General features: G+C 42.1%; 1 protein-coding gene across 3 annotated transcripts; it reads left to right on the top strand.

The window, feature by feature from the left end:
* Positions 1-4219: 4219 nt before the first annotated feature.
* Positions 4220-12033, top strand: LOC121547271 (vacuolar-sorting protein SNF8-like). 3 transcript variants are annotated; one of them, XM_041858445.2, is made up of 9 exons: positions 4220-4328; positions 4463-4541; positions 4685-4735; positions 4853-4991; positions 5159-5263; positions 5351-5423; positions 5586-5727; positions 5987-6061; positions 10373-12033. In XM_041858445.2, the coding sequence occupies exons 2-9, from the start codon at positions 4488-4490 to the stop codon at positions 10508-10510; spliced, it is 777 nt and encodes a 258-aa protein (XP_041714379.1). In that variant the 5' UTR covers positions 4220-4328; positions 4463-4487; the 3' UTR covers positions 10511-12033. The 3 variants fall into 3 exon arrangements, with proteins under 3 accessions (XP_041714379.1, XP_041714378.1, XP_041714380.1); XM_041858444.2 differs by having other exon boundaries at positions 4220-4541; XM_041858446.1 differs by having other exon boundaries at positions 4220-4541; positions 10377-10469.
* The last annotated feature ends 17 nt before the right edge of the window (positions 12034-12050 follow it).

Here is a 12050-nt window from a genome sequence, read left to right as displayed (position 1 = left end):
AACATTATGACAATTTAGAGAAAAATGTATGCTTTTTATTTTGTTATGAATCCAGAATGTCTTACCTTTTTCATCAATAATTGCTGAGGGGAAATAAAATTATTGAACTATTAAACAAAGATTGGCATCACTGGGTAGTAATTTCATCTAGCATTTTGCATGAGATAAACATTTCACAAAAGTAACAAATGAAATGGCAAAACATCGTGCACAGTAATATTTTCACAAATGTCAAACATTTTCACAAATGTCATACCTTCAAAAATGGGTTCTACTGGTCATATTGAAAGAATAACATGGTTCTTTGCATTTCTTGAGAAGAGGAGGCTTCATAGACCACTAAATAGGCAACAACTAGAACAGAGTTTGCTACTTGGCTTTATTATAATAATTTTTGTCCAACCAGGGGGGTTGGACAAAAATGGGCCTCTGCTCATTATTCTCTTGCGAGGCTCTAGGTGACAGTATTCAACTCTAGATTAATGTGGTCCTCTGTAGCTCAGCTGGTAGAGCACGGCGCTAGTGTGTTCGATCCCCGGGACCACCCATACACAAAAATGTATGCACTCATGACTGTATGTCGCTTTCTCACACCTGTACAGTAGGGGGCGGTGTATGCACCTAAAAGTTGGATGCGATCCACCAACCAAATTCCAAAGAAGAAGAAGAAGCCATGATGCCCTCGTGACAGTCATGGACTTCTTGCTAGATCGAGTCATACGGGTGAGGTTGGGATCAGAATTGTCAATGCGGTTTGAAGTGGGCAGTGGTACTCCTCAGGGAAGTGTGGTTACTCAGGTGTTGTTCACCCTGATGATATATTACATGTTGGGACAGGGAATGGGTGTGGCCTTGTATGCTGATGATGGGACTGTATGGAAGAGAGGTGGGAATGTGAAATATGTGAAGATTGGTCTCTAACATGGGGGTTTAGGATGTCTGTGGCTAAATCCTGCTTTATGGTGTTTTCTAGGAAGAAGGTTAAAGATGTTAGGCTGCAAATATAGGGTCAGGATATTGGTAGGGTGTCTGAGTTTAAGTATTTAGGTATGTGGTTTGATAAGAGGCGTACGTGGAAGAGACATGTTGAGTATATTATAATTAAGTATAGGAAGGTGCTGAACCTCATGATGGCAAAGGCAGGTTATGATTGGGGGTTGGATAGACAAACACTGTTGTATATGTACCAGACATTGATCAGGTCATCTTTGGATTATGGGTGCTTTGTATATGGATCGGCAGCCAAAACGGTACTACAGCAGCTGGATAGGATACAGTCAAGGGCCCTGAGATTGTGTGTGGGTGCCTTCAGGACGACACCTGTTGAGGCATTACAGATGGATAGTGGGGAACTGCCACTGAGGATAAGGCGGGGCAAACTTGCATTAGCATACTGGGCGAGGTTGAAAGGGAGTTCAGAAGGACATCCTGTGGTCACAGCAACTGGGGAATGCTGGGAGTGAGGAGGGGGTAAGCAGAGGGCATACGGGTGGACAATCGGGCAGAAGGTGGTAGAATATGGACTGGGGAAGAGAGAGATAGGGCTGGCATTGGGGAACGTTCCTCCTTGGCTGTTTCCAAAACCAAGTGAAGATGTGGACATGATTGAGGGCAGGAGAGAATGGGGTGAGGACGTGAGACGGGGTGTGGAGATACAGTGGGGGAAAAAAAGTATTTAGTTAGCCACCAATTGTGCAAGTTCTCCCACTTAAAAAGATGAGAGAGGCCTGTAATTTTCATGATAGGTACACGTCAACTATGACAGACAAAATGAGAAGAAAAAAAATCCTGAAAATCACATTGTAGGATTTTTCATGAATTTATTTGCAAATTATGGTGGAAAATAAGTATTTGGTCAATAACAAAAGTTTCTCAATACTTTGTTATATACCCTTTGTTGGCAATGACAGAGGTCAAACGTTTTCTGTAAGTCTTCACAAGGTTTTCACACACTGTTGCTGGTATTTTGGCCCATTCCTCCATGCAGATCTCCTCTAGAGCAGTGATGTTTTGGGGCTGTCGCTGGGCAACACAGACTTTCAACTCCCTCCAAAGATTTTCTATGGGGTTGAGATCTGGAGACTGGCTAGGCCACTCCAGGACCTTGAAATGCTTCTTACGAAGCCACTCCTTCGTTGCCCGGGTGGTGTGTTTGGGATCATTGTCATGTTGAAAGACCCAGCCACGTTTCATCTTCAATGCCCTTGCTGATGGAAGGAGGTTTTCACTCAAAATCTCACGATACATGGCCCCATTCATTCTTTCCTTTACACGGATCAGTCGTCCTTGTCCCTTTGCAGAAAAACAGCCCCAAAGCATGATGTTTCCAACCCCATGCTTCACAGTAGGTATGGTGTTCTTTGGATGCAACTCAGCATTCTTTGTCCTCCAAACACAACGAATTGAGTTTTTACCATAAAGTTATATTTTGGTTTCATCTGACCATATGACATTCTCCCAATCCTCTTCTGGATCATCCAAATGCACTCTAGCAAACTTCAGACGGGTCTGGACATGTACTGGCTTAAGCAGGGGGACACGTCTGCCACTGCAGGATTTGAGTCCCTGGCGGCGTAGTGTGTTACTGATGGTAGGCTTTGTTACTTTGGTCCCAGCTCTCTGCAGGTCATTCACTAGGTCCCCCCGTGTGGTTCTGGGATTTTTGCTCAACGTTCTTGTGATCATTTTGACCCCACAGGGTGAGATCTTGCGTGGAGCCCCAGATCGAGGGAGATTATCAGTGGTCTTGTATGTCTTCCATTTCCTAATAATTGCTCCCACAGTTGATTTCTTCAAACCAAGCTGCTTACCTATTGCAGATTCAGTCTTTCCAGCCTGGTGCAGGTCTACAATTTTGTTTCTGGTGTCCTTTGACAGCTCTTTGGTCTTGGCCATAGTGGAGTTTGGAGTATGACTGTTTGAGGTTGTGGACAGGTGTCTTTTATACTGATAACAAGTTCAAACAGGTGCCATTAATACAGGTAATGAGTGGAGGACAGAGGAGCCTCTTAAAGAAGAAGTTACAGGTCTGTGAGAGCCAGAAATCTTGCTTGTTTGTAGGTGACCAAAAACTTATTTTCCACCATAATTTGCAAATAAATTCATTAAAAATCCTACAATGTGATTTTCTGGATTTTTTTCCTCAATTTGTCTGTCATAGTTGACGTGTACCTATGATGAAAATTACAGGCCTCTCTCATCTTTTTAAGTGGGAGAACTTGCACAATTGGTGGCTGACTAAATACTTTTTTCCCCCACTGTATATATATAGATAATCAGTTTTATTCGTTTTTAAGGATATATACAGACGGTTCAAAGGATCCAGTCAGTGGAAGGGTGGAGGCTGGGATGTATATCCCAGATTTCAATGTTAGCGTATGTAAGCGGTTAACTGATTATGTGTCAATGTATGCAGCAGAGTTGATGGCCATGATTCTAGGTTTGAGATGGGTGGAGGAGGTGAAACCACTCAGAGTGGTGATCTGCTCTGATTCGGCTGCTAGTTTGAAGACGGGCAGGTCAGATAGAGGAAACTTGTTTGTGGAGATGACAGTGCTGTTAATGGGATGGGAGTGGTGGTAAGTGTTTCCTGGGTTCCCGCCCATGTGGGTGTGGAGGGTAATGAGAAGACTGATGTGGTGGCTAAGAGTGTTGTGAGGCGAGAGGGGGTAGATATTCAGGTCCCGCTGGGCCGCAAGGAAGTCAAGTCCTTGATCTGGGCAAAGGGGCTTGATCTTTGGCAAAGGGAGTGGGATGCTAGTAGTAACGGGAGGCAATTTTATCGTGTGCAACGGTCAGTTAAGGAAGAGGTGGGGAGTATGGGATGTGGGAGAGAGGAAGTTGTGTGGAGTAGACACACAGGTTTGAATGCCACATTATGGATGCTAGGGAGACATGAAACAGGTCTGTGTGATGAGTGTTTAGTGGAATAAACGGTGGAGCATGTGTTGATATTTTGTGACTTGAGTGACATAGATAGGGAGAAATTGTGTAAAAGGGTTAGAAAGGCTGGACAGGGTTGGGGTTTGGGTGGTGTATTTCGGGGGAGGGAAGTGGTGTCTAGGTCTCTATTTCACTTTCTTAGAGGAACAGGACTAATTAACAGAATTTAATGTAGTTAGACTGTGACTGGCCTCACACTCCAGTACAGTAGATGGCGGTGTTTGCACCTTCAAAGTTAAATGCGATCTGCAAATCTAATCCCAAAGAAGAAAAATAAGTTACTTCCGGGTAAAGAAGCCAGGATAGGCAGCTAGCTCTCAAACGTCACAAAGAGTGTGATATTAGTCGATTTCAGAGATGTGTGCATGGAAAGGATTATTGAATAAGTACGGAATGCAAACACCTATCACATGGCTGCAATAGCCAAAAAGCATTTTACGACCTAGCATATTACTTTCACCGTTCAACTGGAAAGTAGCAAGCTAGCTAGCATAACAATAGTAGTGTCATCTTTTTCTAGCTAGTCCTTTTCTGACACCAACCAGATGCATAGGAGAGGAGTAGGTGCAGGAGCTATCGCCAAAAAGAAGCTTGCAGAGGTAATTTGTTTGCCATCATGTAGTCTATAGATGAATGTGCCCATCTACAAAATGTAAATAATCAAGTCATGGCATTGCAGTCATTTTCATTAGAAGCGAGAAATACAAACATCTTAGCCAAAACACTCTATTATTTTCTGTAGGCCAAGTATAAAGAGAGGGGGACAGTTCTAGCTGAGGATCAAATTGTTCAGGTAAGCCCAATAAGTCGTGTGGGTGTGCAAGTGTGTCTACTTTGGAATGCTATTCAATCCATGTAGGTAATCAACCTGCTGCCATTGTAGAAAGCTCTAACCATCATGGTCTTTCAGATGTCAAAACAGCTGGAGACCTTCAAATCTAACCTTGAGGAATTTGCCAGCAAGCACAAACAAGAGATTCGTAAGAGTTCCCAGTTCCGGGTCCAGTTTCAGGAGATGTGTGCCACCATTGGAGTCGACCCACTTGCCTGTGAGGATCACAACTGTGTCTTTTAAATAAGTCGTTTTTGCTCTAGTAGCCCATTAGATAAGTGCATTGAATATCCCTTAGTAATTTTTTATGCATGCGGTTCATACATTGTATTTATTCAATGAATTGAAACGCAACCAGTTGAGTGTTTTCTGTGTCCTTGACAGCTGGCAAAGGCTTTTGGTCGGAGATGCTTGGTGTGGGTGACTTCTATTACGAGCTGGGTGTGCAGATCATTGAAGTATGCCTGGCCCTGAAACACAGAAATGGAGGTGAGGCTTCTTTGGAACATAATCAAAGTCATAGCAAAATACTGAATTTGTTATGTGCCTTTCATTTGTGTTTTATCTCTGTTTTAGGACTTATTACCCTGGATGAGCTCCATCATAGAGTGTTGAAGGGAAGGGGGAAATTTGCTCAGGATGTGAGCCAGTGAGTTCCATCAGACAAATATCTGAAATGATCAATTCAATTGTATCTCCTAAGAAATGCAGAAAGTCAACATTTATGATCATATTTAATACAATAATGCACGCATATTTAGTCATCAATTTCATTATGAAGTTGAAATTGTATCTCTATTCTCCGCTCCAGAGATGACTTGGTGCGGGCCATAAAGAAGCTGAAAGCCATGGGGAACGGCTTTGGGATGATTCCTGTTGGAAGCTCTTACCTTGTGCAGTCAGTGCCAGCAGAGCTCAACATGGACCACACTGTGGTACTTCAGCTGGCTGAGGTAATCATTCATTTCACCTCTTGAATCTGTATTGTGTGGCTGCCTGATCAGTTATTAGGCTAAATGACTTGACAAAAATGTCTCAGAATACTGATTGTGAGATTAGAGGGCACTGTTTGATTTTTCTTGTGAGCGATTACCAACATCATGCTTGGGTCCAGAACATGCTACACGGATACTTGCTTTTGCATGAGTCATTTAGAGGACTGCAAATGTGGTGCCAGATGTCATGAATATTTGTTTTTCTGCCAATTTGCAGAAGAAGGGCTACGTTTCAGTGAGTGAGATCAGAGAGTCTCTCAAGTGGGAGCGAGAGCGGGCCTGTCATGTGCTGGTAAGTCTCCTCAGAGGAAATACAAAGCAAAGAGGTTGTTTTGTTTTTATTTTGGCTGTAGAAAGGATGCTACCTAGAAACAGTGTAGGAGGAGGCAGTGTTGTAGTACTCGAGCCCGGTCTTGAGACCACATATTTAGTGTCTTGTCTCTGTGTCGGATACATTTTTACTCTGCCTTGACTCTGTCTCGTCCAATGAGGACTTGTAATTTTTTGCCGAGACCAGCGGAGTGAAAAATTCCTAATTATCAGCTCCCATTCAGTCAGCCCATAAAACCGCTTCGCCAGGCCAAATATCCACACTCCTTTCATGACACATAAATATCTTATTTACTCATAACATTCCTGTCCTTTACTATCGTTGAAAAATATCATTAAACTTTGTCGTGCTCGTCAGAATTTCCTTGATTCGGTGGTAGGGAAGAGTGGGGGACATTGTGTGAAATTAGCACGCTCACTATTAGTAAGGGGAGACTTTGGGAAGTTGTAACATATTTTGTCCTATTATCTATTATAGATCTGTCAGGGTTAGCGGCAGGTAGCCTAGTGGTTAAGAGCGTTTGGCCAGTAACCGAAAGGTCGCTGGTTCAGAATCTGCTGTTCTGCCCTTGAGCAGTTATCCCCCAAAAACAACTGCTCCCCGGGTGCCAATTTTTTTTATTTAACCTTTATTTAACCAGGTAAGCCAGTTGAGAACAAGTTCTCATTTACAACTGCGACCTGGCCAAGATAAAGCAAAGCAGTGCAATAAAATCAACAACACAGAGTTATATATGGGGTAAAACAAAACAAAACATAAAGTCAAAAATACCATAGAAAATATATATGCAGTGTGTGCAAATGTAGCAAGTTATGGAGGTAAGGCAATAAATAGGCCATAGTGCAAAATAATTACAATTAATATTAACACTGGAATGATAGATGTGCAAGAGATGATGTGCAAATAGAGATACTGGGGTGCAAATGAGCAAAATAAATAACAATATGGGGATGAGGTAGTTGAGTGGGCTAATTTCAGAAGGGCTGTGTACAGGTGCAGTGATCGGTAAGGTGCTCTGACAACTGATGCTTAAAGTTAGTGAGGGAGATAAGTCTCCAGCTTCAGAGATTTTTGCAGTTCGTTCCAGTCATTGGCAGCGAGAACTGGAAGGAATGGCGGCCAAAGGAGGTGTTGGCTTTGGGGATGATCAGTGAGATAAACCTGCTGGAGCGCATACTACGGGTGGGTGTTGCTATGGTGACCAATGAGCTAAAATAAGGCGGAGATTTGCCTAGCAGTGATTTATAGATGGCCTGGAGCCAGTGGGTTTGGCGACGAATATGTAGTGAGGACCAGCCAACAAGAGCGTACAGGTCACAGTAGTGGGTAGTATATATAAATGGATGGCACTGTGATAGACTACATCCAATTTGCTGTGTAGAGTGTTGGAGGCTATTTTGTAAATTACATCGCCAAAGTCAAGGATCGGTAGGATAGTCAGTTTTACGAGGGCATGTTTAGCAGCATGAGTGAAGGAGGCTTTGTTGCGAAATAGGAAGCCGATTCTAGATTTAACTTTGGATTGGAGATGCTTAATGTGAGTCTGGAAGGAGAGTTTACAGTCTAACCAGACACCTAGGTATTTGTAGTTGTCCACATACTCTAGGTCAGACCCGTCGAGAGTGGTGATTCTAGTCGGGTGGGCGGGTGCCAGCAGCGTTCGATTGAAGACCATGCATTTAGTTTTACTTGTGTTTAAGAGCAGTTGGAGGCTACGGAAGGAGTGTTGTATGGCATTGAAGCTCGTTTGGAGGTTTGTTAACACAGTGTCCAATGATGACATGGACGTCGATTTAAAGCAGACCCCCGCACCTCTCAGAGGGGTTGGGTTAAATGCGGAAGACACATTTAGGTTGAAAGTATTCAGTTATGCAACTGGCTAGGTATCACCTTTTCTTTGTCTATTTGCCCTCGGAATGCATTTTTTCACCACTCTGAATGTCTAAAGAATCCATATGTTCTCCTGAAATATGAACACATTTTGAACTCTTATTACGGTGGCGATTTGACACAATTACAACCATGGTCTTGAATTGGACTCGCATTTTCCGGGTCTTTTTCTCGCCCCCCTCCCGGTCTCAGTCTTGACTCTGTCTCTAATTGCTCTGGTCTTGAATCAGTCTCGCTTGAACACAACACTGGGAGGAGGATATTTTACAGAGGGAAATTGTTAGCTACAGGACTGACAAAGGACCATAGAACCATGGTTCTTCATTCAGTTTAGAGTCTAGATAGCACTAGCTGTATTATGCCTACAACAGTGAAGTTTCAGTCCGCTAGGTGTGTCTCTACAGCATGGGCATATCTCTGGTTGACGTGGACATCCCCATGCATGCACCTTATCAAAATATGACTAATTCTATATTGCACCATCCCATTCTCTGGGCTCTGTCTGCAATCATAACTAGTAGTATATACCAGGAATAATGAAACAGAATAATAATAGATGTTTGGTGAATCTATGAATTATGCATGACCACTCCAGTCTTTGCCACTCAAAATATATTTTATTGAATATGTTCATATTTATTTAATCACTCAAAATCTTGCCAAAGCATATTCTGTAGGAGCGGTTAATATGAATTTGTAAATAATTTGACATGATTTATATGAATCAGATCATGAACATATGGACTTTGAAATGAACAAGGGAGAGGTTAAACTTAGGCTGAATCTGGCATAAGATTATTCTCACACTTTACAATAACTCTGTTGCAGTGGTCTTAGGTAGGTTCCGTATAGGCTGTTCCCTCCATCGCGACACTGCTGCCCAGCTGAGGAGCTTGTGATCTCCATGCAGCACCACAGCACCATGCGCCTTCGGAAAAGCACCCCTCAGCCTCAGAAGAGCAGAAGCCCTTGTGGAGGCATGCAGCCATAGAGTCATTATACCCTAATGTAGGCCTATTTGCCTACTAGTCAAATAAACTGCCGAGCACGCATGATTCGTGCAACTCGTCATTCCAACATATTTGAACATTTAATTCATCCTTCATTCAGTTCAGTCTGTATGTCATCCATTCAGTCATTTGTCGGAGTTGCAATAGGAACTAAATCATAGAGAATAGAAGTCTTATCCATTTGTTTATTGAAATCCATGTGTATTCAAAATGATCTAAATTCTCCAAAGTTCTTTTAGCCTATCACTTTAATAATGAAATGTTTAATTTAGGCCTATCCAAATAAAAATAGGCCTTCAACTTGTAGGCATTGCAATTTAGTCTATCATTTTGGGTACTGGTGTCTTGAGGACACATTTTTAAACTCCATTTGTGTTTTATAACTGTTATTATTATAGGACTCCCGTTAAAAAGAGACCCTAGCTCACAGGCCTCTAAATATAGCCTCTAAAAAGTTGAAGATGCACGTGCAGAGCATCTTCAACTATTTCGCTCAGGACAGGTTATAGCCAAGACTTAATCAATATTTAGTTTTGTCTCATTTATTGATATGGATGTAGCCTCTGCGTGATGGGGTTGTGCAACGCAAATGGCTATATCAAGCCTACATACAGAGTGGAATTCACTAATACAACAGTCAAAATGTCTAATATAAGGCCTACAGTCCATGCTCCCAAATACTGGAAAAGGTGTGAATCATTAGGTTACATGATCACCACACTAGCCCCACGCGGCTATAAAAATGTATTATACATTAAATAACACACAACAGCATGGCATATTTAGATAGCAGAATAGGCCTAGCCTAAATCATATTTACTTTCTATTTTGCAGTTCAGGCGGTTATTCTAGACAAGGCTCTTCTGTGTCTTTATCATTCTCACACAAGTCATTTGCTGAAGGCCCAAGCCTATACTACGTCATCTACTGGTATAACATCGTTAATGATTGCAATTCTAAAACAAGCTCTAGACTTTTATTTTGGAAATGACACCGGAAGCTGCAAAGCAACTCTGTCTGGGCTAGAGTTGCTTGATTGACTAGCGAACTTCGACTAGCTACATTCAGTTCATGTCCTTTGCAGATGCCACATTACTGACAAAGGTTTGTACGCATAAAAAAAGATATGTAACCGAGTAAATGGAGACGTAAAGTAAGAATTGAACGTGTAAATGTTCATTCATAGTCGTAACAGGTTTTGTACGTTTACAGATCTATTTTAACGTTTACGTTTCATGCATGGCTTTTCTTACAATCCTAACAATTTACATATGGATTTTCTTACGATCCTATGGATACGTACGTTCAACCTTTTGGCAGGTATCTGGCCCCGTACCCACCATCCTAACATACACACTCCTTGTTGTCCTAGGAAGACCTGTTGAAAGAGGGCTTGGCGTGGTTGGATTCCCAAGCTTCCGGAGAGCCACAGTATTGGCTGCCAGCCCTCTTCTCTGAGCTGACTTCCCGTGATGTCACACCTGAGGAGGCCAATCAGATGACGCCTTAAGAAAAATAGGATTTTTGGTACGTGGGAAGTCAGGGGGGACATTTTGATGAACAATGTGTGCATGTTGGGAATGTCCTGAATTGTAATGGGGTGTATACGCAATTATTAGGCAAGTTGTATGTTTGAGGATTAATTTTATTTTTGAACGACTACAGTGCTCTCGGTCAATCCAAAATGTTAATAAATCTCAAACCTTTCTTTGGAGAATATCTGTGTGCACAATTATTGGGCAACTATTAGTGTGCAGAATTATTATGCAACTTAATGAAAAACGAAAAGTTCCCCATCTCACTTGTTTATTTTCGTCTGTTAAAGTGAGAATAATAAACAAACTCAAAATTTACAAATAAACATTTCTGACATTTCAACAACAAAAATATTCTGTGACCAATATAGCCACCTTTCTTTTCAATAACAGTCATAAGCCTTCCATCCATGGAGTCAGTCAGTTTTTTGATCGGTTGACGATCAACTTTTTGTGCAGCAGCAACCACAGCCTCCCAGACACTGGTCAGAGAGGTGAACTGTTTTCCTTCACCGTAAATCGACCGTTTAAGAAGGGAACACAAGTTCTCAATAGGGTTTAGGTCAGGTGAGGAAGGAGGCCATGTCATTATTCTTTCATCTTTAAGGCCTTTACTGGCTAGCCACGCAGTGGAGTACTTCGATGCATGCGATGGAGCATTGTCCTGTATAAAAATCATGGTCTTCTTGAAAGATGCAGACTTTTTCCTATACCACTGCTTGAAGAAAGTGTCTTCTAAAAACTGGCAGTAGGTTTGGGAGTTGAGTTTGAGTCCATCTTCAACCCGAAAAGGTTCAACTAACTCATCTTTAATAATACCAGCCCATACCAGTACTCCACCTCCACCTTGCTGGCGTCTGAGTCGAAGTGGAGCTCCGTGCCTGTTACTGATCCAGCCACGGGCCCATCCATCTGGTCCGTCAAGAGTCACTCTCATCTCATCAGTCCATAAAACCTTTGAAATATCTGTCTTCTTGGCCCAGTCTTGACGTTTCAACTTATGTGTCTTGTTCAGTGGTGGTCGGGTTTCAGCCTTCCTTACCTTGGCCATGTCTCTGAGCACTGAACACCTTGTACTTCTGGGCACTCCAGGTAGGTTGCAGTTCTGGAATATGACAGCACTGGAGGATAATGGGTTCCTGGTAGCTTCACGTTTGATTCTTCTCAAATCTTTGGCAGTTCATTTGCGTATTTTTTTCTCAACACGGTTCTTGCGACCCTGTTGACTAAGTGCAACAAAACGTTTGATGGTTCTGTGATCACGCCCCAAAACTTACAGCTTGGAGTTGGGAAATATGCATAATAATGATGATATGGTCAAAATACTGACTTGCCTAATAATTGTGCACACAGTGTATAATTTCAAGGGTAGGTACACATCATCTTGCTTTCCTTCAGTGATTGTGGAGATGAAAACTAGGTTACAAATGTTATGTTTTCTGTGTCAGTTGACATTTTCATTATATTCAATTACCTTTTATTAAAACATCAGAGTAATTCTTTGTATATTGCAGT

Source organism: Coregonus clupeaformis, chromosome 31, assembly GCF_020615455.1.
Source record: "Coregonus clupeaformis isolate EN_2021a chromosome 31, ASM2061545v1, whole genome shotgun sequence".
Classification (NCBI taxonomy): Eukaryota; Metazoa; Chordata; class Actinopteri; order Salmoniformes; family Salmonidae; genus Coregonus; species Coregonus clupeaformis.
This window is presented reverse-complemented; position numbering and strand designations above follow the sequence as displayed.